Source organism: Hippoglossus stenolepis, chromosome 20 (assembly GCF_022539355.2).
Source record: "Hippoglossus stenolepis isolate QCI-W04-F060 chromosome 20, HSTE1.2, whole genome shotgun sequence".
Lineage (NCBI taxonomy): Eukaryota > Metazoa > Chordata > Actinopteri > Pleuronectiformes > Pleuronectidae > Hippoglossus > Hippoglossus stenolepis.
This window is the reverse complement of record NC_061502.1, coordinates 4889821-4917122: the sequence shown is the minus strand read 5'-3', so window position 1 is coordinate 4917122 and position 27302 is coordinate 4889821. Positions and strand designations below refer to the sequence as shown.

The following is a 27302-nucleotide window of genomic DNA, read 5'->3' as shown; positions in this document are numbered from 1 at the left end:
GGCTTTTCTCTTTTGTTTTCTTTCATTTTCTTTTCTTCCCACATTCACATGGGCTACACATTCAGAATAGCTAATACTTTAATCTTTACAAAATAGAGACCTGGAAAATATTTCCACACATCTCAAATATATATGATACAAATATATAGTATGTGTCTTTTTCTGTGTTTGTAGAGAGATATATTTCTTTCTTGAAAAGACAAACAAGTCGCCAAGCATTAAAAGGTCTTCCTCCAGTCTGTGTAAACTGTTTCATGTCTTGAAGGGACTGCATTGATTTCTCAGTATGTGTTGGATCAAAGAAACCCTTTGAAGGTCTGATGAGGAAAGTGTTGCTTTATAGGAGGTATTTTATCAGCACCTCCTCCTGCACAGACAGACAGGATGAAAGTGAAGGAAACTAGGTATACTAGAAACATGACGCAGATGTTTTGAGTCATGCATTGTTTGTAGACAAGAGCAGCAGCATGTTAAAATGTCCCCACAGATCATTTTGTTGCATTAGTTTAAATATGAACACATTGATTATTGCTTAAACAATGTACGAGTGTATCGTCTCTACAGTGACTTGTCTTCTCTCTTGCATAAGCACGATACCAACAGAAGTGAAGCTAACACTGACCATTTCATCACATGTTTGAGACCTGCCACACAGACGCTTCTGCAATCAAGTCCTCACCCACAACAGTCAGCATTTCATCTTTTCAAATAGTCTGTTGGAGAATTACAACAATAAGTTATCTTCTCCTGTGTCCATATGTCATGTTGTTTGAAACTGCAGCCTGGATGTATCAATGACATTCAAGCTGCTTTCAGACATGCACTGAACTCCGCCGATCCCCTCCTTTTTCTCTGGAGGAGGTGCATGTGTGAACACATATGAGGATCAGATTGGCCTTATCTAAAAGCTGTGGGTGGTCTAAGTGTGGCAGAGGAAAGTGCAGAGCTAACAAAGGAAAAAAAGAGCCTGGCAGTGGGTAAAAGGGAGAGGCTACATTACCACCAGGGTCAGGCTTGGTCAGGAAGGAATCATCCAAAAAAAGGTGCAGGTGGGACTAAAAACGTCCTCCAACAACATCCATAGAATTCAGTAATGTGTGCGTGCTTTTGTACATTACTGAACCTCAGTTCTGAGCTTGTTTCTACTCATGAAACTCCACCACTTTCACAGTAGCACCAGTGAGCGTGATAGGTTGCTGGTCAGGACGGTCATGGCTCAAGGCAAATGAATCACCAGACTTTATTACAGACTGGGTCAATTGGTCATGAGTTCTATCCAAAGGCAACCTATTTATATAGTTTGTATAAAATGTAGATATTATTCAAGTACCATATGTTTAAATATATGCTGCATTTACCAAGTTAATCTAGGTAGTAACACAGAACCCTTTAATGTAGATTTTTTTTCCGTTCACCTCTCCTCCTGGAGCATGATGTTTAGTGGTGGTTATGTGGATAGATAGATAGATAGATAGATAGATAGATAGATAGATAGATAGATAGATAGATAGATTTGAAGTCGGGGGGTACGTATTTGTATTTTTAACACATGTTCATGAGCTGTCTCTTACTTCCCCATTCGCAAATGAATGACAGCAACACATCCCTCTGTTGTTACTGATTCACGCTCCTGAGTCCTGAATAGTTTCACTTGGCGATTTGACCATGGCTTGAATGGAATATAAATCATTTTTATTGGTGGTAGATTATCATGATTAAACATTTTATGTACTTCTCATGTAAGTCAGAGTATGTATCTAAGTGTGGGGTGTTTTTAAGTCATTATTCAAACTTTTAATTGTGTTCAAACTTTTAGCTTTGGGAAGTGGCCTCATCTGTAGGTCCACATTTACCCAGTAGGTGGCAGCACCGCCTTGCATTTGTCTTCTGTCGCATAGTCGGAAACAGGAAGTGCGTCACAACCGGGCGACCGACGGCATTTCCCCCATTTTGACGTTCACGGGGAAGAAGTTGAAAAGTGTTTGTTCGTTGTTCGGTCTGTTAATCGACCCTCTGAGTATTTCAACATGGCTATGCAAGCAGCGAAACGCGCTAATGTAAGTCTACGCCAGTCGAGCTGGTTTCTTTTGTGAAGGAAATAACTGATGGACTCACCGTGCTTCGGCTAAGAGCTAGCGTTAGCATGCGGATAGCCAGTTAGCATGCTAACAAACTAAACAACCACACGGGCTATTTAAAGCTTATTATTTGGATGGATTTTAATTTACAATGTAGTTAATATACACTACTACACACTGGGATTAGTTACTTTAGACCAAATGTGATCTGAAGCTTTGTTTTAGAAACATGGCGACACGCTCGCACATGTAAACAGCGGAACTTCAGTTCATCGAAGTTGATCTTGTGTTTACTTCTTCTAAGCATTAACTTATCTAACCCTGGGGTGGTGATATGACTCTGTAGAAATTGGAATTAGTAATACTAAACAGTACCACCATGAATTAAATAGTCAAGAACCTAATTTACGAGAGTTAATAATGAAAGGACTCAAATGAAAAAGAATAGTTTATCACAGTGCACGTAAGATGGAGTTTGAAGTGTTACATGAAGAAACAGTGAACATATTCTTTATGAAGAGGACCTAGTGTATTAGTCGTGATCATGACGTCTGGTTGAATAGACATTTAATGTGCATATTTAATTGTATCTGACTCAACTGGCTTCGTCAAGTACCATATCTAACAGTAAGTGTAATTTCTCTGATTTCCTGCAGATCCGATTACCCCCTGAGGTGAACAGAATCCTGTACATCAGGAACCTTCCTTACAAGATCACAGCTGAGGAAATGTACGATATCTTTGGGAAATATGGACCAATACGGCAAATCAGAACGTAAGTGTTTCTAACCTGTATAAGCCCCAAATGGACCACGGGAAACACCTTCTATACACTTCATTTGAGCGTACAGAGATGTGAAGGTGGCAGCAGCATCCCCTGCAGTTGAACAATGGGAAACAAAAGTGTGAAGTCTGATCTGTCTATTAATATCTGAATGTCTAAGGGTGATTCAAAGGAGTCCTCCGACTTAGAACTAAGTATGACATTGGCACTAATTTATTAGTACAAATTGAACAAGCTTAAACCTAGGGTGTACCCAGCCACTTGTCAGCATGGGTTCCAGTCCATCTCCATGACACTCAAATACTAAGTAGTATAGCTGATGGGTGGATGGAGGCCTTTTCATCGGCACCCAAAAGCTTAAATGGATACGAAAATGACTCTGGCCAGGAATTTGGCCACGATTGATGAACCTACAAGATTAATCTGCACAAAAAAATATAAAAACGGACAAATTTGTGTTGGGATAACAGAGAGACAAGGGATGCTCATAATATATGTATTTCTTTAATTGTACAGAGACGATGTATAGTGCATTTATTAGACCAAATATAGTTTAAAGCCGGTTTCCAAATGTAGTTCCTGAGCAGATAAACACAGAGATGTAGTTGATGCAACACAACTCTCGAGATTAGAATCCTACATATATTTTGTTGGTGTTTGTTGTTTACACACTCTTAATCACTTCCTGTGTATTTTGTGTTTGCTCCATCTTCTCAGGGGGAACACACCTGAATCAAGAGGAACGGCCTATGTGGTTTATGAAGACATCTTTGATGCCAAGAACGCCTGTGACCATCTGTCTGGCTTCAACGTCTGCAACCGTTACCTGGTGGTTCTCTACTACAATGCAAACAGAGTACGTATGAGCCTAACAGTGTCTGTGTGGATTCAGTCAGATCACATCAAGATATTGTTTTGGAAATGCCTGACAAAATTACTATATTTGAAATAGAAAGATTTATATTGTCTTCTGTTTTCCCAACTCTTTACAGGCTTTCCAGAAGATGGACACAAAGAAGAAAGAGGAGCAGTTGAAGCTCCTAAAAGAGAAATACGGCATCAACACAGACCCTCCAAAGTAGCATCCTGTGGAATGTTCTGTCCTCTTTCCCGTATCCAGAAAAATCCCAGATCTCGTTTTTCTTTTCTGTACAAACTTGTGTTGTGTCAGGGCACTGAGTTGTGTTCGAGTCGCAAAGAATGCTGTTTCTCACAATTCAGTTGTCACTTTGATTTTTTTATTACTTTTTACTTCAAATTTGTATTTTACTGTCAAAGCAATTGAGAGACTCTTCAGCATCAAATACGTTTGACCAGGATTCAGATCAGCGACTGGACAAATTATTTACCCGGGGTTACTTGTTCTTCATTTTAATTTTTTTCGGTCTCATTTTTCTGTAAACTTAATTTAAAGCTAACCACAGCCTGCGATGTGACTTAAATTTGAGTTGATCAGTAATGATGATGTGAAGTGTAATCTTTCTGTAAAATAAATGTTCCTTTGCTAAAAGCTCTGCTCTCCCTCCTCTAACTCACTGTAGATGTAATGTAGTGGAAGCGCTGTCCTCTGAGTGAACCCTTTTAGATCAATAGACAAAGCATCTCACACATTTTGCACAGGGGTTAGACAGTCGCCCAATTTCTTAAGTTTGCCTGAAGCTTTAAACAACGTGTGATGTTTTAGTCTCTGGGGCTTCAGTTTGGAGTTGTCTGTGTATTCGTGTGAGGACACAAGCCTCCACATGAACCCTGTGGTTTCTGAAGAGTCATTAGTAAACATCACAGACTTTCTCAAGTCTTTTCTGTTGTAAAATGCTTTGAAAACAAAAGTTCTACCTCTTAATGCTTTAGTCAGTGTAAACCTGCCCTAAAAAACAAACATCTTATGCTCCTGAATACAAATATGGAGAAAACATTTACGCCACTGTTTTAGAAAAGATAACATCAGCAGGGAAACCTAATGGTTGGGCAGGAACATTACTTCAGGATTGTTTCATCCAGTGAGAGAAAGGTGCATCACTAATGCCAGAAAGTCAATATATATTTCTGCTGCCCTGTGAAACAAGATAAGTTTTAGTGCAATAAAAAAGATGATTCCAAAACACACAAGACTGAACATTTACCAAAGTGGTGTCCTCTACCTGAGAGTAAATGTCAGGGCGGGGAACTGTTTGAACCACATGGTAACTAAGAGTAAACCCTGAGGTCACTGGGGAAAGAAGTACTCCGATTCTTCAGTTATGTAACAGTAGTGATACAAAAAGTAACTCAGCTACTGGTAAAAAGCCCCCTTTTGTGTCACTTAGGTAAAAGTACCTCATCAGCTGAATGTATTTAAAAGCACCAAAAGGAGCTGAGACAATTAGTTGATCAACTGAAAATGAACCAGCAATTTTTAAGCAGAATTCAAAAAATGTCCCCTATGGCTTTAAAAACTAGTGGTTGACATTTCACCAGTTTATAGACCAGTTATATCATTATTTAGAAATCAATTGGCGGACTCATCGCTGCTCTAATCAATACAAAAGGACTTATTATGCAGAGAGATGCTCCAGTTTGAGTTGTGATATTACCAACTGCGTTAAAGCAGCCGTTTTAGTGCTGTAGCTGCTGAAGGTGGAACTACTGTAGTTTCAACTGATTTAAAACCAGTTCGTTTAATCTATTAAGGCACCAAACATTAAGTCACTGATTCCCTGCTTTAGAATGGAAAAATTCTCCTATATTTACCTGTTATTAAGGAATACAGTGTAGTGAATATTTTCTTCTAAAATGTGGAGTGATTCAAAATAGAGATGATTTAAGGAAAATACTTCAAAGTTGTGTCTACACTACTGAAGTTAATGCATTTCCACTGTGGGAGTGACATCGTTGTTTAAATCAGCCAAGACTTTAAATACAGTGGAGGTCAGTAATACGCAGCCAGGGCGGACTACTACAGTTTAACACTATGGCTTGCTGCGGAACATACAAAGAAAAAACGTCACAAAACCAATAGACCACTATCCAGGCTGACTGCGCAGATCTCTGCTGACCTTCCGTGAAGTCGTACGTTGCCATAGAGACTGCATGGAAAGTAGTGAGCAAAGCCAAGCAGAAAAAAAAAGGTTTATCATAAAAATGTGGTTGAAAAAGTCTAAAGTAGCGAAAAGTGATGCAGTCCAAACGGCTGTGTTTGAATAGTATGGGAAGTGATTAGTGTTTTTTTATTTGGTGGAATACGACATAACAAGTGAGACATGATGGGACCCACCCTGTAATACAGTGAGGTGAGAGAATTAACACATGGGGGAAACATAGGATATAATAAACAGAGAGATAGCAAATGGGCGAAGCATTTTTTCTTTTCCTTTCCCCCTCTTCTACGTTTTCCCGTCTCTGTCCCACATTAGCTGATTTTCTTATGTCTACTATTATATAATATCTTTCCTGTTATTTTTCTTTAACTTGGTTTTTCAAGATTTACAGATCATTTTTTACTGCTTCATAATAGCGAGGTTTTGTTGCCTAGGCGACTGCAATCTACATGCGACGTTGCTCGGAGAGAGGCGGTTTCGTTGAGTCAACAGACCAGACCAGAGCCCATAGAGTTCCTTTTATTAGAGTAAATCACAACACAGGGAGTAGTGCAGCCATGTCGTCAGGGACACAATACATGCTACAAAAGAATCCTTGTACACGGTCGCCTTCGCTTACATTTGGTATCTTGATAGCAACAGTGGTAACTGCAGGTTTTGTAATTAGAAACGTTGTGTTTTGCCAAAGATGCTCATGTAAAGAAGTTCAGAATACAAAGTTGACAGGAGACAAGCCACACTGCTGAGAGAGAAGACGATGGAGTGGTTTGCTGGGGTCTTTATTGCAACGCTGTCTTATGATGACACTTCATATCTCCTTTAGCTCTTGGAACACTGATTGCAATATGCAGGTTTGGAGAGTGTGTGTGTGTGAGGGGGGGCGGGGTTCAGAGGTCATTTCTGAATCCTTTCTAGGGAGGTTCCACTCCTCGCTGAACTTCCCCACATTAAGCCTCCGTCAGTTCATGTACAATGTGTGAGCGACGGGAGTAAAAAAGTACAAAAAGTTCGACTGATTGAGAGAAATACTTGAAGAAAGGTCGGGTGGGGGGTGGGTGGGAGGAGGAGGTGGAGGAGGAGGAAGAGGAGAGGGGGGGCGGATAGTTCAACCTACTAAACACATGGCTTTACAGTAAGGGCTGTCCTCTAGTAGCTACAGTGTATTCTAATGAAACGCCATTCACTGCTCCTCTCACTACTTTCATGTACTTCCACTGAAAAAAGACAAAACGATAAAGGTTGGAAAACGCCGCACTGGCTGCTCTTCTCTCAGAGTGGAACAAAGATTCATCATATTGATATGCAACCTGCAGGCTTCTCGACAAAAAGAAACAAAGTGGATGTGATGGGGACATATAACTAAGTTTGATAACAATGCTCTCCAACTACAGATGAACACTTTTGACTTCTTTCTAATTCAGTGTGACTGCAGCTATAAGAGAAGCTGCAGTCACTCTCCAGGGAATCCTGATTTCAATGTTAGATCTCAACGAGCCTCCAGTCTGATGCATCAAATTAGCTCTTTTTGAAAAGTTTCTCTTTCGTCTCTGATACTGATTCCTCCACATTCAGCGTCTCCTAATTTGCAATGATAGTGTTTCTTGAACGCAGGGGCAGGGGTTTAGTTGTTAGCAACATATACCACAGCTAAATCTACAAGGGAACATGCTCCCACAGTTAAAGCAAAAAACGTCTCGACAGATCACAAAGGTTACATCCCATATGACGATACTGATTGGATTTTTTTTTACCCCCCGCCCTCCCTATTCGGTTAAAACGTTTTTTTTTGTTACACTCCCCATATGTTGCCGCGCTGCTTTGATAAGGCTTTCTGTCTTCGATTACAGGATGCAGAATGAGGAGATTTTTTTAAGGCAGAACCTAAAGGCATGCAAATTAACTACAGTTACACTTTTTTCATTTTTTTTTTTTTCTTACCGACAGTACAAGCATGTTTTAGAAGGAAAAGTTGGACGAACGTTAATCCATCTCCCCTAGAGCTAATATCGGAGACGATGGATAGAGTGTTGTCTCATTGGAGGCAGATACATTATCATAGGAATTTGGATCGGTTGACAATACTTGGTATTATGAAACACGTACAGCTAGCGTCAGTAAACTCGGAACAATAAATAGAGTAGCGGTAAATTCAACGAAGCACATCACGGATGCGCAAGCTCCAGTAAAATGAAACTGTATGGAAAATACTTTGCACACTTCACATTTTGGCAGTTGATCTTTAAATAACTTAAATATATATTCATATTTATATATCTATATATATTATTTGTGCGAGGTGTCGTGAAAGATTGTGTGTGTGTGTGTGTGTGTGTGTGCGCGCGCTGTTGGTGTATCTGTCTGTGGTGTAAGTGTGCACCCCGCAGTCTTTCACCCCTCACACTCTTGTATGTTGTGTGTAGATCTTTTTATAGCAAATAACATTCTCATGCACACAAGTGTTTCAAACACAAGAAGCAGATCCATTGAAAGGTAGTCCAAGCATATAATTTTTTTTTCAGTGGAAATAGCTGCAAACTGAATGGAACATGAAATTCTTTCTGTGCAGTCCGTGGCGGATGGCGGAGCAGCCCGCTCGCCCCTCACAGCCTATTTCTGAAGGTCGCACTGCAGCAGTAGTACAATGGACGGGTCACTCTTGGCCGCCTCTTTGAACTCGTCCAGTGAGATCTGGTCGTCGTTGTTCTTATCCATCTTGGAGAAGATCTTGTCCACCCGCTGCTGAGGCGTCAGGCCGTCCTCGTTCATTTTCATCATGATCACTGTGCCCACCATCTTATAGATCGCCTGCAGGGGGAGAAAGAGGACAGAGGATGTTTAAAAAAGGGGTGGGGCACATTACAAGTCTCTAACGCATCCATGTCTGCTTCACTTGTGCTTTTTCCTGAGAAATGTGAGGAAAAAGGAATCAAGAAAACACAATTTTAGTGAAATGAGACGTCTCCTTTTCTCTGAGGACACAGCGCAGCTGGAACATCTGTCAGTCTGAATGTGTTACCTGCTCTTAAGAGTTTATTCTTGCACAGATAATGAGATGGACTGTTTACATCATAATTAGAGTGCACAGAAACTACAGTCTGCACTTTTGATAACTCTTTTTTTGTATATTCTCATTTTATTTGGATTATATCTACTTTCATATGAACAATGTAAACGATCTCATGTGACTAACAGTAAAGCTATTCCTCTCCAAGCCGTCTGTAAGATTCAGTTGAAGCAGAAAACAATAATACTGAATTAAAACAAACACAGCAAAGCACCTAAGGATCAATGAAATAAATGAAATACATATGCAAAATTTAAAAGAGTTAAAGTACAGAATAGAAGACTTAATGCACTTTTTGTATTTATTTCACTATTAACCTCAGCACATTTCCTTTTGAGAACAGATAGTATGACTTTGGGGCTTCACTGCTTATTAAGATTTATCAATTATCTCCATCTACATGGACAGATATTCTCTCTGATTACTAAATAATCAAATTCCAAAATCATTTTGCACCTCAAATGTTTTAGAGAAATGCAATTGAAATACTTTCTACTAAAAACACAGTGATTTTAAGTGTTGATGTGAGTGAACAGAGATGAAGCTGTAGACATGTAATTCTTACCGCTGCAAAACAAGTCATCTCTCTGACTCACTTACATGACCAAATCTGTCTGAACTGGATCCAGTTCACCTGAGGAATGGAGGGAACTGGGATGAACCCCCACAGTCAGGAACAGGGAGCAGGTTTCTGATTTACCCCGAGCAGCGTGATCATTCAGGATGAGTCGGTTCTAAATCATGCACTTCTGCCTCTTGTTTAATATAATCTGGGTTTATGAATAATTAGTCTCCTGTCAGGCCCTGCAGGCTCAGACCTCTGCTGTATAACCTTTAACTAAAAACATAAAAAAGTGCCGTATTTTTGTGACTCAGCAAAAAAAGGTACTACATGATATAAATGTTAGAACTATGGTCAATAAATGTTTAATTGTCCCCAATTCATTCTTGGAATATTAACACATAAATAATTTATGCTTTCCACAGATTTTTACTATAAACTGAAAATATTAAAGAACTCATGAATCCAATTTAATGCTCTCCCTCACAGAGATGTAAAATAGAGTGTTTGTGAAATCAATACAGTATTTTTGGTACAGCTTGTTTAGTGCAGTATTCTTTGCCGTTTTTACCTCGATGATCTCCAGCATCTCCACGCGTGTGATCTTGCCGTCTCCGTCCAGGTCGTACATGTTGAAGGCCCAGTTGAGTTTCTGCTCGAAGCTGCCTCGCGATGTGATGGACAGCGCACAGATGAACTCTCTGAAGTCGATGGTGCCGTCGCCATTCTTGTCGAAGGTCCTGAAGGCGTGCTGGGCGAACTTGGATGCGTCACCGTAAGGGAAGAACTGGAATGATAAAACCGAAGGAAGAAAGATAAGTAGCTGCCTCTAAACTGTCTCTTTTGATAAGTTTGATTCAAACAGTCCAGTTTCAGTCGACATACATTTTTTGTCCGACTCATTCGGGGTCACTTTGACATTTGAAAATTAATTAGTTCAACTTTGAGTCCAAGTGACAACTTATCAAAATCTGAAGAAAGAAAAAGCAGACTTTAGATTTCATGTTTAAGAGGCCGCTTTAAACCTTGACCTTAGACCCCAAAAAAGAATCACTTCATCTGTGAGTCCAAGTGAACGTTTGTATTCAATTTGAATGGATTTTCTGGAGATTTTCCTGAGATATTGCTTATACAGGGCAAAACCCAAAATCTAATTCGTTCGTCCTTGAGTCCAAATTAACATTTGTATCAAATTTGAAGGCGTTCTTGAGATATCATGTTCACAAGAATGGGACAGACAGACAGACAACCAGAAAACATAATGCCTCCGGCCGCAGGTTGTTTATGATGTGGAGGCATAGAAACAGATGGACGACCACTACCTGCAGTAATTAACTTTAATTTCCTCCTCCTCCGGTGCTTGTGAGTGGTTACGTAACCATCCACACTGTCGGATGGCTTAAAACAAAATGTCTTGCAAATTTGACTCATAGTTGGTAACCCTGGGATAACCTGTCACTTCAAACCCTGCTTATGAAATTCTAAAACAGGCAACAACAATTACACGGTGCTCTTTATTGATCCCTGAAGGGAAGCTGTGTTTTCCCTGAGGCCCCTTCACAGGAAGGTCAGGGTCGCCGACACAAAGCAGCCCCCGCAGCTGGGGGAGAAACTCTCACACACCGAATGTGTCCTGACACGTGACTTCAATATGAATCCTCCAGACACAGGCACCGTCTCTCTCACACACAACTTCACCGAACAGTAGTCTGCTGTGTTTCTGCACAAACCCAAAGTGGTATTTGTTTATCACTTTAGGACTTTAATGGATCCTCTGGATCTTATCAGCCCATATTTTCACTGAGTTCAAATTTAATTCAACTCATCAAATTTCACTCAGATGAATTGTAATAACTTAATTTTATCTAGTGCCGTCATCAGGTCAGAAAACGGTTTTGTCTAATACTTCAATTTAGGATAAAATACCTGCAAAGTGACTTGAACATCAGCCCTTAGCAACACTTTGTGTTTACTGCTAATTAGCAAATGTTAACATGCTAACACTAAGCACTATACCTGGAAAACATTACGTTAGCATGAGCATCCATTATAAGCATGTCAGCATGTTGACATTGCTTTTAACTTAAAGCAGCACAGTTTCTTGACAGCTTCTACCAAGTCTGTATTTGTTCAGTCTTGTTCAATTCATTTTAAATTCAAGTCAGGATCACACGATTTATTTATTTATTCATGATACAGTCCAGCACAGCAGCTTCACTCCTAAATAGCGCCCCCGCTGGAGAGGTAAGAGACTACGATAAAAGACAATGTAACAACAGTCAGAAATGTCACAGGGAGAAAGAGACATGTTTAAAAAGTGGTTTATACTCATTGATTTGGATCTGTTTCCGTCCACAATGGCCTAAATGTCTCAGGTCGACTGTACATGACTCAGTCACTGCTATGGATCAGCTTAGTACTTAAAACTTAAAGCTCTGCTGCGCACATCCCAGCGCTACATGCACAAAAGATCAGATGTTAACACAGTAACTCCGTGGATGGCTGCTGAGCCCCAGCTCGACTCATCATCCACTGTAGACGATGAACCCTGTGGGCGGCCGCGAGAAGCCGAGTGATTCATTAAATGTGACCTTTCACTTGACCTCCCCGATAAAACTCTCAGAGCCGATGGGAAATCTAAGCTGAGCTTCATCAAGGAAATGGAGCAAACAGAAACTGATATTCTCCTCGTTTATTATTCAAAGGGACATCTTGTAGTTTATTTTAAGCAGTTTTGTTGCTGATTCACAAAAATAACTCGGAGAGGAATCACTGAAAACAAACCAGAGGCTCTGAAAATTCATGTTACCTTTTTGGCTTTGCTCATGTTCAGTGAATACTACGAGCATGACTTTGCTCAAACAAAGAGAATCAACTCAGAGGCAATAAAGCTGCTTCTTCATTTTAATATTTGATCAAATGTCAAGTGATCCTGCTCCTAGTGACATTTGCAGAACTAAAAGACAGAGAAGCAGCCGAGGATGACCACATTTTCAAAGGGAGGTCAGCTTTTATAAGTAAGGCCCTTAAAGTTCTAAGTGTGGTTATCGCTGACTGTTGACCAATCTTTTGATCTCACGTTGTGCTTGGATTGACCAGTTCCTGCTTTATTACAAATTAAGTGGACGAAAAAGCAACATAAGTCCTTATTTAGAGTTGCGTTTTCAGACATTAACACTCTCCTGAGTTTGCCTTTCACATATGAAGAAAGTAGCAGGAGATTGTCTGGTCAGATGAATTCAGTTGAGGGGTGGAGCATCATGCAGGAATCAGGATATAATGCATTGATTCCGCTGTGTAGATCATGTTTTTTTTTCGAAAAATATATACCCTTAACACCAAATGCTCTCGAATCACATTGTGTTAATAAGTTCACATCTTCGTCTGTGTCTTCTACACGTAAGGCGCCTCTCTTTCCTCCTGAGATATTTGTATTCAACGTGCCCACTCGCTCTTGGTGAATCCTCGGGAGACTCTAGAGGGTTTTTACTAGCGGCCTGGCAGGGGAAACTCTAGAAAATGTCTGCAGCAACTGATTTGACATTTGACATTTGTTTTCTCACATTCAGCCTCTCTGGATAATCTCAGGAGTTTTTCCGGAGTTCAGTGATTGAAAGCAACTTAGGTCCCATTTTCTCTCTGCTTTTAGCTCTACTTGTGTTTCCACAAACTCCAGAAGGAAACAACTATATGTTATCTGTACAAGCTAATTTTAAGACCCTAAACACCTCTGTAAAGCTGAGGGAGACTGCAGAGTCAGGTGGTAATTATCTGTGGGTTCGTCACTATGAGCAACCACTTATACATTACTCATAGTCATTTGATACAGTATTATTAGAAAATGTAAATGGTAGCAGCTTTAATCTCAAAAAGAGGCCACAGCTTTTAAAACACCTGCCACACTCCCAAACACTACGCAATCAGAGGCACGTGTAGTTTTGTTTTAGGCTACAAGGCTGTTCTACATCGTGTCCTTGCCCATGTGCATAGCAGAGAGGCTCTCCGCTGACCCAGCCTCTCCTAAGAGTACAACGTCCCGAGTCACGAAAGTGGGGAAGTCAAGAGCATGAATCCTCTTGGGAACGGAGGGATGTGAATAGATTAGGAGGAGGACAAGTGAAAACAGGAAGGCAAAGATGGAACAGCTGACTAAAATACAAATGACAAAGTTTAAGAGGGAGCGTGACAGCAATGGAGCACAGTTCCTCCCAATGTCGGTCCTGATCTACCCTTCTGCTCTGGAGAAGCCAAACTAATTTAAGGAAAGAACCCCCCTCGGGACAGGGGGGCTGTAGCAAATCTGCCCCGATGAACAGGATGCCGCCTTGACGCTTTCCGAGCGAATGCAATGTGGCTTCCTTCCCGTGAGCGCTGGCTCCTTCCCTCGTATGGCCCTGCCTCGGCTTGTCTGCCTGGGCCGGGGGAAACACGAAGAGGCACGAGGACGGACGAGACGGCGTGGGAAGGAAGAGTTCAGGAGTGGAAGGAAGAAGGGAAAGTGTCGGGGAAGCGACGTGGGTGAGATGTTTAAGGTAAGGGAGGGAGGGCTGGAGCGAAAGCCACTGTGACTCTTTGACAATCTGGCAAGTTGTGAAACACTGTGTTATGTAAAAACAGAGAACGAAACAGAGCAAGAAAGAAAGTAGGGCAGGGTGATGAGACTGTGAAATTTCCCCATCTGAGTTTCATTGCTTCATCTTTCCCATCTGTCACACGTAAACGCATCGTCAGATGTCACAGATATAGATGAAACAGCCATCAACCATCGAGGAGGAATACCAAAACCTTCACTAGATGGCACACGATTACAATTCAACAACTAATATGACCCAGGCACGACGTGAAGCTTCTGTTTCCTCTCCTTCACAGCTACAGATATTAGGTCGTTAACATTTCCATCAAGTCTTATCCCTCCTCTGATTTGGCTCCTGTTTGCTGTTACGGCTGTTTGATATGGCTGTTTGGAGTCGGCCATCAAAGAACAGGATCAGCGCCAGATCGTTTCTGGGCCACTCATGGTAGAGCCAGGCGGACGGGCACAGCTGGCAGAATAAAAGCTAATGCTGCTGTGTTCATGTGTGTATTTGTGTGTGTGTGAGTATCCCCAACATCCACATACAACCCGAAAAACATGATGCCGTTAAATAGAACATTAAAGCTTTCATAATCGGCCTGCAAGCTGGCACCTGGTACCGATCCACGAACTGGGTGAGGGGGAGCCAGAGAGAGGGGAGGGAGAAAAAAAGGGAGGAGAGAAAAAAAGAGGACAGAATAACAGGAAAAGAAAGAGAGCAAGAAAGGGAGTGGGAGTGAAATAGTGTGAAATAGAAAGACACACTTAACGAGTCACACTTTAATGAAGGCCATTTCACACTTTACAGAACAGTGGCCGACTGCGAGATCATGGAGACGATGAATATTACGGCTCATAATGCTGTGACACGGCACCAAGCGGCGATTCAGGAATCCTCAAATGAGAAGCTCGTCAGTTACAAGCGCCAAACGACTGAGAATAACTTTGGAGTTGGGTAACGGCAGCGTCGGGTCAAGATTTGTGTGTAGTTGGCCGGCGTGTGCTGCCAGTTCCTCAGATAAAAGTTAAGCTGGACAGACTTCTTGCAGCTTAGAAAGCTTCCAGTGATGAGCTCGCAAGGGTTGGGATTTAAACGCAATAAAGATTTATTTACTTTATGCACATTCTGTAGAGTGGGAGCTGCATCTAACTGGATTACTGTTATCGGAGGACCCACAAAATAATTTCAAAAAAGTAGTAAATCTAAGCCTTTATGATTGGAACTGATCTGAAACAGTTTACAGCAAGTAATATGTATATCTTTCTGGCTCTGCAGCATTCTGGTACATGTAGTATGAAGGCATCATGCTGTGATAAAACAGTACCAGTGAGTTTTTTAACCACTTGGGACCATTAACTAGTAATTACTTTTCAATTTAAATTAATCTGATAGTTCATTTTATCATTTAATTAACTCATTATTTACTTTCTTAAGTGTTATTGTCTCTACTTCACAGAACCAAGTGGTTCATGTACAGATTTAACGATTTGATCTGTAGCTTAAACACCTGAAGTCCACATGCAAGCTTATTTCTAAGCTCTCAACCATTTGAAGACTTTAACTATACACATGATAACTAAGCAAAATCTGTCTGTGGAGGAAGTCCGCAAGATACGATATTAAAAGCCCTGGAGAAAAGAGTAAGTGGACCTTGAGTCAAGAGTTTAAGATTTTCTGCGTCCAAGGTGAAGACAGCATTTCTCAAGATAAAGTCTTAATTACATAATGGCACTGACGCAGAATGTTCTTTATCAATCAGAAAACATTTCATTGCATTATTACATTATTAAAGTAGTAATCCATAACCTTTCAGCCCCAAGTGATGCGTATCAAGTACTAATTGGCTCAAACCAAGTGGGAACCCCCGGTTAGGTCACCCATTGATTTGTGAGCAGCTGTTTTGCAGCCTCTAGTTTGATTCTTTGGTCAGCACAGCATCATCTTGTTTTTTCGAAACCCGAAGTCACCATATTTGGAGGAGTGGGGGTGAGCCTGACGGAGAGCTAGACGACAAAGCAAGCCCACCTACAGCTGCATCCTGCCCCCATGGGACACTTCAAGCTGTCAGTCACACATTGAAGTGAGATTCTCTATCAACTAGAAGCAGGAAGACATAATGTGTACAAAAAAAATAAGCAGCCAATCTGTCTTTCAAAAGACCCATTTTTATAAATCAAATTGTAGCATAGACTGTATATAAAGATGGACGATGCGTCTCCATTTTCTCCAACTATATATGAAGCCAAAATATGCGGAATACAAATGCTGCCATCTTGTGTATTTGGAGGCAGAGTCTGCGCAGCAGCGATCAGGAGGTCCTGCTGATACACATGCTTAACCAATCATAAGTCAGGCGCAGCTGTCAATCAAGTTTTATCCCGTTTTTATAACGAAAAATAACTAATTAACTTACTGGAAAAAAGGAACACTCAGTGTGATAAGAACAAACTAAAATGACAGAAACAATCTTTATTTAATGTGAACTTTGACTTTTTAGTTTGGTGCAGCAAGCCACCAGGTATCGCCACCTGGTTGTTTTGGCTTCCTTTTTGAGGAGCAGTCATGTGGACAATCTGTATATACAATCTATGGTTTGTATATAAGTTGTATAAAACATGAAATACTAAACTTATGACTGAATGCTATCCTCTGTGTATTTTATGTGTCATCAATCAAGGTGGAAAAAGCCAGGAGACAGGAAAGCTGACGAGCTGCAGACCTGCTGAAACAACAAACCTTTCCCCGTCCGCACTATCTCCCAGAAGATGGCTTTTAGAGTGATCAGTCATGCACTCAATGTCCCATAATACCTGCTCTGGACCAATGCCCTGACAATGCCCCACTCTGTCATATGCACCTCCTGCTTCCAGAGTCTCAGGCTGTAAACACGACAGTGCACACACACACATAGGCACACAAACACACAATGCACACTTTTGGGAGCCTCAGAGCTCATTTGTTCTCGGGTTCCCTCTCCCTGAGCAATGCAGATTGTTTTATATGGTTTTGCCCAATGAATAAATGTTATAATAACCTGCAAGTCTAGTGGCACAGGAAAAAGAATCCTTTGCTGTGAGCTGCTAAGTGGCCACCAAGACAGGAACATCAGAGTATATAATTATTAACTGAATTAAATAGAGTAGATCAGATCTGAGTTGAACTTCTCATATGAATTTATGGTCCTATCTTTTCTCTCCTCTTTCCTGAAGCCCACAAGGTCATATCTCCTCGCTAAAGGGTTCTACAAGATACTCTGCACCGCCTCTGTTGTTATCAATATGTAGCAGCTTTGCCCATGGCTATTCATCTCCCCGGCATACAAGCACGGGTTTAGAGGTCAGTCTCAGACTGTAATTTGCCCTTCAAAGCACTCGAGGACTGTATTTTCCTGTTAGCGATACAAGCGAAAACAAGGCTTTGGCTTTGACTCGATTCGTATGGTTTCCGTCGCTCCACTGTGGCACCAGAGGGCTGTGTAAATAATGCCTTATGTTTCATGCATCTCTTTGCTAACATTGTCAGATGCAGTCACGCCTATTTGGAGAAACACACTCGCAGGACTTTGGCTTGACAGGGCTGGCTGTCTCTGCATATGGCTGTTTACATAGCTTCATCAAAGCCCCGCTAAGATGCTACTTCACCAAGCAGAATTCAATGGGTTTGAGAGGGGGAGAGAGAGGAATAGATGCATAATCCATCGCCGGGGTATTTACTGAGAGTGTGTCTGTGTGTGTGCGTCTGCATGAGAGAGACGGAGCCTGCGTGTGTTGTTACATAAACCCTCAGTGACATGCCAGGCAGCTACATAGACTCAGCCAGTGCACTGCTGTAGCTGCTACTGCTTCCAAGCCTCCAGGGTCTGCAAACACACACACACACACACACACACACACACACACACACACACACACACACACACACACACACACACACACACACACACACACACACACACACACACACACACACACACACACACACACGGTGCTCTAAAAAATGCATTTTTCTAATCATCCTGCTGTCGATCGAAACCTGCTGTGATTTCAGTATCACCAAAACTGAACAAATTAGTGGTAAATATTTTTCCAACAATAACTACTGACACAAACACGTCATCTTCTTCTCTCAAAAACAAGTTTTTCATAGATGAAATCAGACCCAATGTTTATTCTACTGTTTCACCTTTTCTTCTATTGCAGTAGCCTTTCAGAGTTTTTCAATCCCTAACCTGCCTCTCTATGTGGTCTTTTTATTTTTGGGCTTTGGAATTCCTTCCTACATGATGGATACAGAATAAACGAGGACTGCATGTAATCCAGCATTAATGTTGAAGAATCTCAAACAAGAATCAAGGCCCATTCTGTGAGGTCAGTGTTGGAGGAGGGATTTACCTTGTCTGTGCACAGGGGAGGAGTTTTGAAGGTGAGGATATTTAAGGTCTGGGTGTATCCAGCTGAATCCCTCTGTTTGAGACCATGCAGCCATGCACCAGTAAATTCGTCTCAGTTTATTGATCCAATTGTTTTGAGAATTTATTTTCTATCCTTTGTATTATGTCCGTTTATTATGCATCCTAACTCCCTTTATGTTTTTGATGTTTACTATGTCCTAACGGCCCCTGAAGTTTGGTGGTGATGCATCTGAGAGAAGTGTGTGTTCCTGATGAACACTTCAGATGCTTTGTTGACTTGGTGTATGCATAACCTATGTAATGTATTTAATGTATCACTTTGTTTAGGAATGGAATGCATGATGATGAAAAAATGTATGCTTATTACTATCCATCCATTCTTCCATCTAGCTACCAACTGAAACCTCAATAAATGGATAAATGGCTTGAATCCATGTATTTAAATGTGCACACCAGCCAGGAGCTCTGTGACCCTGTTATCTTTAAACCACCTGAACCAGTCACAGTAGTTCAGTACCTTCAGGAAGTTTCTCTCCTCTCGATTTAAAATGACTATCTCTGTCTGAAATGCTCTTCCCGTTCATTTCTATGTAGAATAGGGTGAGGCAAATTTGCTTCTGCCCATGAATTGACTCACAAATTTAACTAAATTCTAACACCGAAAATCACAAGGTTCTTCAGTGTCCAGTTGAGAGATGGGGTGTGATTGACCTCTAGTTCCGCAGGAGAGAGCATCTAACAGTGGGATCACACCAGCCGCGATGCCTGTCAACATGCTGACCTTCCAACCAATGCTCGGTACCAGTTTTGTGATTGTATCTTTCGTGAGGGAGGGTATGGACACACACACACACACACAACGCACGCACGCACAAGGTGAACACAATACCAGCCACACCATCACAGCTGGTAACAATACAAGAAAACGTAGCAGAAAAGAAGGGTGGCTGCAGTAAATATAAGGACAGTGACAACCCCCATGAGAGTAAATTGTCTAATAAACCCGTGTACAGATTGTTGTTGTTTGCCTGCTAGCCATGTAAGCTCCTGCAGTTTACAACCCAACTCACTGTATTTTGCATCCACTCCTGCTTCACATGAATCCTTTTCACCTGGTGACTTTTCCTCTGATTGCAGCTGGGTCAGTTGTATTGAGTTACAAATAACTCAAACATATTTCCTGCTCTGCTGCTTCATACTAAAATCATCCAACAACACTGAGTGTTTTCATTGTGCGACAGTCACAGGAAAGACAATATGCCACAACACTTATGGCCGGCCATCAAAAATGCATCATTCTTTGCACTTTGTAGATTAGTTTTGAATGAATGAATGAATGATTAGAGAGCAAGACAGAGCAGCTACAATGAGCTTTTAGGTGAAGAGTTGTAGGCGACAGTTTGTTATCCGCCAACTTCCCAGTGAGGGAACCAACTTTAACGAGTCCTGTGAGAAAACTACTCACACATGTTCAGCATGAAACCAGATTATTATTATTGACCATCTTTCTTTGCTGCATCAACAGAGGTTTGTTTTAGCAGCACTGAACTTGTTTTTACACTTCTATATATGGGAGAACAAAATGTCTCAGAGCATTATTGGACATGTATTTAAAACATTCTCACCATGTCAACAAAGAATACACACATATCATGATAATTTTAAGGGATGAAACTGCAGTGAAGTCAATTTCACCTTGGAAACCTTGGATCACACCACTCGCCCTCTGAGATGCTCAACCTGACCCAACTTTGACTCGGCACCAGTATGGATGTGAAAACCTGAGTTACACATGTGACTACAGCTCTATGAATGCTAGGAGACTGCCAGATGTAAAAATCTAGGCATTGAAAATGGTGGAAACACATTGATTTCAACAGTTGCAGAGACGGAGGAACACTGGAGCAGCAATCTGAGTGGGGAGGGGGGTGATGCGTCACTGATCTTGGCTGACACACAGTGTCTGGATTTAAGCTGCTCTTTAAATTCTCTTCAGATTTGATAATGATTAATTCACATTAGACAAACAACGGCTTAGGCCGTGGACTGTAAGTCGACATGATCAGAGATGCTTTAATGAGAAGAACGCGGTGGACATCTGTCTGGGATCAGACCCCATTGAAACATGTGACCTTTGTTTATGGCCAAGGTCTTTATGATTGCCTTAAGCCCTGAGGAAGAAATCTTACAGACCTGACCGTTGTCAGCGAGACAAAAGGCTTTCACAAAGAGGGGCCACTTGATAGAATCATAAACCACGGGGTGATGAGTGTAACGAGTTCTAGTTACGAGTGTTGGAGGCGAGGAGACTGGTGGCACTTAAAAAATGACAGCACATGCAAACCAAAAGGATATTTACTGATATTTGCTTTGACTATCTGCAAGATGTCCTGCCGTCCATTATGAATGATTGTGAGCACCTTCCAGGAATCAGCACAGCTTCCTGGACAGCTTGGGATTTAAGAGGAATTTGGAGCCGACCTGTCCCCGACCCCGGTTTATCAGTGGTTACAAAACACCCATCTGGCAGCGCCAAATCTGCACAAGGAGTGTCGATTAGCACACAACAGCAGATGGTGCTATTGAGCGTGGAAAGCTCACTGAGAAGAAGAAATTGGCATTAACGGTGAGAATAATCAAAGGAAGCTAATACATCAGACTAATACAAAGCAATATTTCTTATCAGAAACTATCAGTTCTGCTACTGATATCAGCGAAACAGGAAAGAGCACAACACAAATGTCAGGTCTGTCACATTTCACCGGTGCCATTTTTCTGCCTTTTCAACAGAGCTGCTGATCAGATACAGAAATGCAGCCATGCAGGGCAGGAAGAAGAGTGTGACTTGCTGCTGGGTTTGGCAGGTGGACCTGAGGACTACCCTCTGGTCCTTGTGACGCAATCCACAGCAGAAAAACAGAAGGGGGAAAAAAGGGGGAGGGCTTGCTTCATCTTCACTTGCCAATGGTGTGTCCAGAATGTCTCTAAAGTCCCTAAATCTGCAACAGCTGATGCAGTTTGATGCCACCTTTAAAAAAAAAAAAAAAAAAAGGCTGCTCGATCACGTCTAAGTCTCTGTGTGTGTACTTGTTTTTGTTACCTTTTTAGGACCTTTCCCAGAATAAACAGACCTTGTCAGGACCAGTGGACCTCATGGGGACCAAAGCCTGCTTCTAATGAGGACAAATTTAATTTCTGAGGTCCTGGTTATGGTTAGGGGTCAGATGGAATTGTGGTAAGGTTCGGTTTAGGCATGAGTTGGTCATGGTTATGGTTAGGTATAAGGTTTTGGTTTGGCTGTCCACAATGAATGGATGTCAATCCAAATTCCTAATAAGGATAGCTGCACAAACCTGCGGTTATATAAAAATCCCATCACACTTTTGAATCTGCATGCAAACAGTCATGTGTTTGTACTCTGCTGCCTCTATGTTATTTCCATCTGACTTGCAGCGAGCGAAGACACCCACAAGACGTCTAAAGGGCTCATATCATTTCCCTCATATCCGAGTGCATTTATAAGAGTCAAGGATCTAATTTGACTGTGTTTATTCTAACCCTGAGGTGCATGCAGATATAGAGCTGGCTCTATTCTCATGGAATGGAGACCCACAGGTAACAGACGAGTCTGTGACCCACTTTGAGCACATCTGTACTAAAAACAGTTTGTCATTTTTTTCAGCTGACCGCAGGGATTGGCAGCGACTTACGTAGTTTTATTACATTAAGATGAACTGTAGCAACATTTAGCTTTCTGCTTTTCAGGTATTATCACCTTGACCAGTCTCTCGTGTGGACAGTTTGACTTTGCCTGAGGGGTAACTGAGTCTCTTTGGCACAACATACTCTCTTCTCTTCCTTTTCACCATAGCTGCCCTCTCTTTCACAGTAGACTGGAACATTTATAAATTCGAAAATCTTTGAAGATACAAAAATCCCCAAAACGATGGATATCATCTACTGAGCTGAGTCAGACAGATCCTGATGCATTTCATTTCATTATCAATGTAGACACCACAAGAAACACACTCAATCGCTTACTTCATCCAATACGTGTACTCAAGCTTAATAGGCCTAATATTAAATGTAATAATTTCCTCCGTCAGTAATGAAAGGACTATTGAGTTGTTAGCATCCACTATAAAACACAAAGGAAAAATTGTCCAGGAATAGTTTTCCCTGAACATGTTTGATTTTTACAATTGACAATAAAAATCCTCCCATTATTATTGGTAGACCTAAAGCATCTGGATCGCCCCCTTGTGGCTGGCTGCCTTATTGGTCATAAACCCCACCTTCCCCATGTCAGTGGATGGGAAATGGACCAAACTTTGAATTAAAAGTACATATCAAATATATTTTTCTCGAAGATGGTTTCAGTCATTTAAGGTTCTTATCACACTGATGTTTGATGTATACTGTATGTTGTCCAACAAATAAGAAATTGCAGTACAGTAAAGCTGTTACTTTGTCCACCATTTAGCATTGACAAGTTGGTATAAGGTGGAGAAAAAAATTTGATTGACTGTTAAAGTTTTATGTAGAAGGAAAAAAATACTATCCATTTTCAAGCTCTGATGTTTCAGTATCAACCTGTTTTGGTCTAGTTATTTTCTGTTCCTTCTTCAGGCTGGAGCCTGGAACACTGACATCAGTATCTATGGCCGATTGATTCATTCAAGATTTAATGACACTAATTATTGCTTCAGTGCATGTGCTCAATCTCAGCATGTCCCAGAGAGAAGGGTGCTTTTAGCTTTTACATGAGGAAAACACGGTTCAATCACAATCACAGTTGAATGAACAGTTAATTGTGAGGTCAGAACCTTAAACAGCCTGAAAATCCATTCTTTTCTCTGAGGTAAATGTTTGTATTGATATATGGATGGCACACAGCTCTAGGTAAGTGCTCAGTATGGCTCTAAAGGTACAATTTGTCCCTCCAACTTTAGAGCCCACAATAGAATTTACTTTGCTTGTTAATCTTTTGTTTCAACCACAATTGTCAGTAAAGGCATTTTAGAGGTTTTTTTTCTATTTTCTTTGGACATATATTTTGCATGTGTCACAGGGGACCACTTTTGTATAATCAAACTGTGTTTGAGTCTGCCTCCTACCAGTTGTAAAGGCTGCTCTGGTCAGCTCCCCACAGGTATTAAGTGGAATTTTTCCCCTCTATTTAAAAATATGAATGCAGTACATAACTTCATGTAACAAATATGGCTCAGGATATACAATTAAATTAATTTGACTTGATTTTATTTAGCTTTGTTGTTCTTGTTCTGCTTTATGTTCACTGTATTAGTTCGTACCATAGACTGAATATAAAGATGGACCATGTGTATCCATTTCCTCCAACAATCCAGATTTGAAGCCAAAATATCCAGAATATAATGCTGCCTTCTTGTGTAGTTGGAGCCAAAATCCGTGCAGTAGTGAGTTAATGGTGGAGCTACGGTATCAAGGTCCCACCAATACACGTGATCGACCAATCGTGAGCCATTCTCAGCTGTCAATCATGACGGTTAATCAAATCTTTTTATAACATTGAATACCTAATTAAAACCAAGCTTACCAGAAACATGAGCTCTTTAATATAAATCAGTGTGATAAGAGCTATTAGGTCCATGTCCCATTAATTAACCTGGAGGACGGAGGATTCATGAAACTATGCTGCAGCTAATCTCATGCTATTGAGATTCTTTGTCTTCACATTTGGGAGCAGCTATGTAGCCCATCTTTATGTACAGACTATTATTTAAAACTGAAAAATGTGGCTGCTTCACACACATCTTCAACCCGGCAGCACAGATCTCTACAGTCACCACAGTTTCAAGGTGGACATGATTGATTAGTGTCACTGATTCAGCATCCAAAGAAAGGTCACCTTTGGAGATAAAATGTCATCACTTCATTATTTTTTCATATTAGACATTTGTGTGAAACTCTTTTCATAATTAGTCTATAAATTCTTAAGTTGGAGCAAAAAATGTGTTTTGATCTTGACCTTTGTACTCTAATTAGTTCATCTTTTAGTCCCAAAATAAAGTAATGTCAAATTTGAAGAATTTCCCCAAAGGCACTTCTGAAATATCAAGTTCACGAAAATGGGACATAACAATGGGACAGTCTAAAAACAGACCCTGATGAACAGGCCTCCAGCCACAGCTGTAACTGGAGAAAAAAAAGTTGTCCTGAAATATTCTTAATATCACTAAAGTAAAAAAAGTCTTCAATGCTGATGCAATACATAATAAAACTTCTTTCCAATAATTATGCCTTCATTCCAGTTACTCTCCATAATTATATATTTTTGATTAACTGTACTTTACACACTTACATTTAAAAAGCTCCAGGTATCTGTAATCCAGCCACTATTATTATCTGTACCCATGAAATGAAATGTGGCAACATCAACATGGCCACAAATGGATTCATACAATATTACCAATGTGTTTATCTACCTGTCGAAATCATGTATTTACAAAAAACATTTGAACCGTGACACGACCAGTAATGTTACTGTGATTTCATGGAAGAGTTAAGCTTTTGAGTTTCATGGCTCAACTGTTTTGTTTCCATGGCAATCATGTTTTCCCGTCGTCTGTTTTCGAGAATAGTTTAAATCGGATTGGACGGCATGATCAGTGGGGACGGATGAGAAGACTCTGGACTTGCATAACAAGACAATTCCTCCAGGAAGTGGTTTATTGGAGCGACAGCTAGCATGTTTTAAAAAATGTCAAAATATTAAAGAGATAATATGGTGGGCCATACTTTAAACAAATATATAGCTGAAAGTTGGATCCAGAGAAAGACGGAGATGTATCACTAAGCAAAAGCTGATAGCTGAATGAGAATGATGACAAATTGCAAGAAAATAAGAAAATGAAAGATAAGTAGGAGGAGAGGATGAAAGGGAAAGCCAGACGCCTAATCTAATAATGTCCATCTCCAGCCCTCCAGCTTATAGTGCTGGTAAGAGGAGGGCCACACCATTGAGTGACAAACACAAGAAGACCGGATTTTATCGACTCAAACCAACAAATGTAGCTTTTCCAGGTTCTGCACAGAAACGTTAACACATATTCTGAATGATCTTTGCCCATGTAGCTATGAATACATAATTCATTTGTCACAGCCCTTCCATTCACACACGACACAAATGAAAAGCACACACAACAACTTCTCTCCTCTCTTGTCTGCCTCCACATGAAGGCCACAGGCCACACTTCAAGGGATTCAGCCTCTCTCATGGGCTGTTGCTCGGTGCGACTGCGGCGTGAACCCCTTGTTAACCAGTTGAAGGTCGTTCTCGCCACCCCGCCACTGCACCATGGAATTTAAACCTCCACCGTGAGAGTAATAGCTCTGTGGCCTGTTGCCGTCACAAGGCTAATGGTTAGACACAGCGTAATCTGAATATGATTTCCCCCCAGAATATGCCTTATTATCTTACTCTGTGCGTCTAAAGGCACACTGTAACTTCCTCTCCCCTCCTCCTGCACCTCGGCAGCAGCGGTGAGACTCTGAGCTGAATAATTGAATTAGAACTTCAAGGTCCAGAGGTTGATGCTGTGAAGAGGCCAGAGAGCAGCTGAGAGGTCAAAAGAAATTAATTTTCGTAAATCTAATCATCCGTGCATTTGCTTTTTGTGTCCATTTTCACTGTCACGGCTCATTTCAGGGGTCTCTCATCTGCACTGACGATCTCAAGAGTTAACACTAATTTTCTGTTTCTGAAAGACGAGAAAATAAAACATAAAAAAATTACAGTCTGCTAATTCTCTGTCAGATTCCCGCCCCACTGTGCTTTCTAAACAAACTGTAACCTACTCGTTATCATGATGAGTGAGTCATTTTGTTTTTCATTACCGTTTTGTGCAACTCAAATTTTCTCAGCTCGGATCTGATTGACTTCTAACTGGAATAGAGTCAGTATTGTTTGTGTGTCTGATCGCTGTGCCGCTCATTTAGTGTTTTATCTTGTTGAATCATGTGAGGCGCTCTCTGTGTGTGTGTGTGTGTGTGTGTGTGTGTGTGTGTGTGTGTGTGTGTGTGTGTGTGTGTGTGTGTGTGTGGATTAAGTGCGTTGTGACAGCGATAGAGAATGGCATGAGAGCTTCTGAGATGACGGAGGTTATTTCTAGCGTAGGCACCAGCCCATTTGGACAAAGAGGAAGGGAGGTGAAGGAGGAAGCGGCTAAAGAGAGAGATGGAAGAAAGGAGTGTTGCCTTAAAAAGGAAAAATGGAAAGAGGAAGAAAATGACATATAGTGATAGAAGCAGGAGTGACAATTGATATTATGCAACATCGTTAGGACATTATAGGTATATACAGGCTTTACGGTGCACTCCCCCACAGTGACGTGCATTCACAAGAAAATGTACCCGCACCATCAGCTGGCCTATGTTACTGCCAATAAAAAGGCATAAATAAAATAAAATAGGAAATAAATAATAAATACTGGTTTTCCAAATCATCACCCAACATTCTAGTGTGAAGTTTATTGACTTTGTGAAACGGTATTGCCATGATGGTATTAAATATTACATTTTCATCCTGTAAGTCTTCAGTCAATACCATTGGCCAGCCACTATTATTGATTTGAGCTTATCACAAGTACTGTATATCTCTGTACAGTATGAATACATGTTGCTGGATTATGGGACCCCCATACTGTCAATTATTTCAAACAATTTTACAGTAAAGACAAATTTTGGAAAGGTTTTTTGTTTGGCTACAAGAGAT

At 40.9% G+C, this 27302-nt stretch overlaps 2 protein-coding genes across 2 annotated transcripts in view; one reads left to right on the top strand and one right to left on the bottom strand.

Moving 5' to 3' along the window:
• Positions 1–1898: 1898 nt before the first annotated feature.
• On the top strand, positions 1899–4372 carry sf3b6 (splicing factor 3b, subunit 6). Its single transcript, XM_035144690.2, has 4 exons — positions 1899–2057; positions 2735–2853; positions 3580–3718; positions 3855–4372. Exons 1-4 carry the CDS (start codon positions 2028–2030, stop codon positions 3942–3944), a joined length of 378 nt encoding a protein of 125 aa, XP_035000581.1. The 5' UTR covers positions 1899–2027; the 3' UTR covers positions 3945–4372.
• A 2070-nt stretch (positions 4373–6442) lies between these two features.
• vsnl1a (visinin-like 1a) overlaps positions 6443–27302 on the bottom strand; it is a 35739-nt gene continuing 14879 nt past the window's right edge. Inside the window, exons 3-4 of the mRNA XM_035143281.2 lie at positions 10137–10352; positions 6443–8744 (exon numbers count right to left, since the gene is read on the bottom strand). Coding sequence (XP_034999172.1) covers positions 8547–8744; positions 10137–10352 — 414 coding nt within the window. The 3' untranslated portion in view covers positions 6443–8546. The remainder of the gene's footprint in view (positions 8745–10136; positions 10353–27302) is intronic.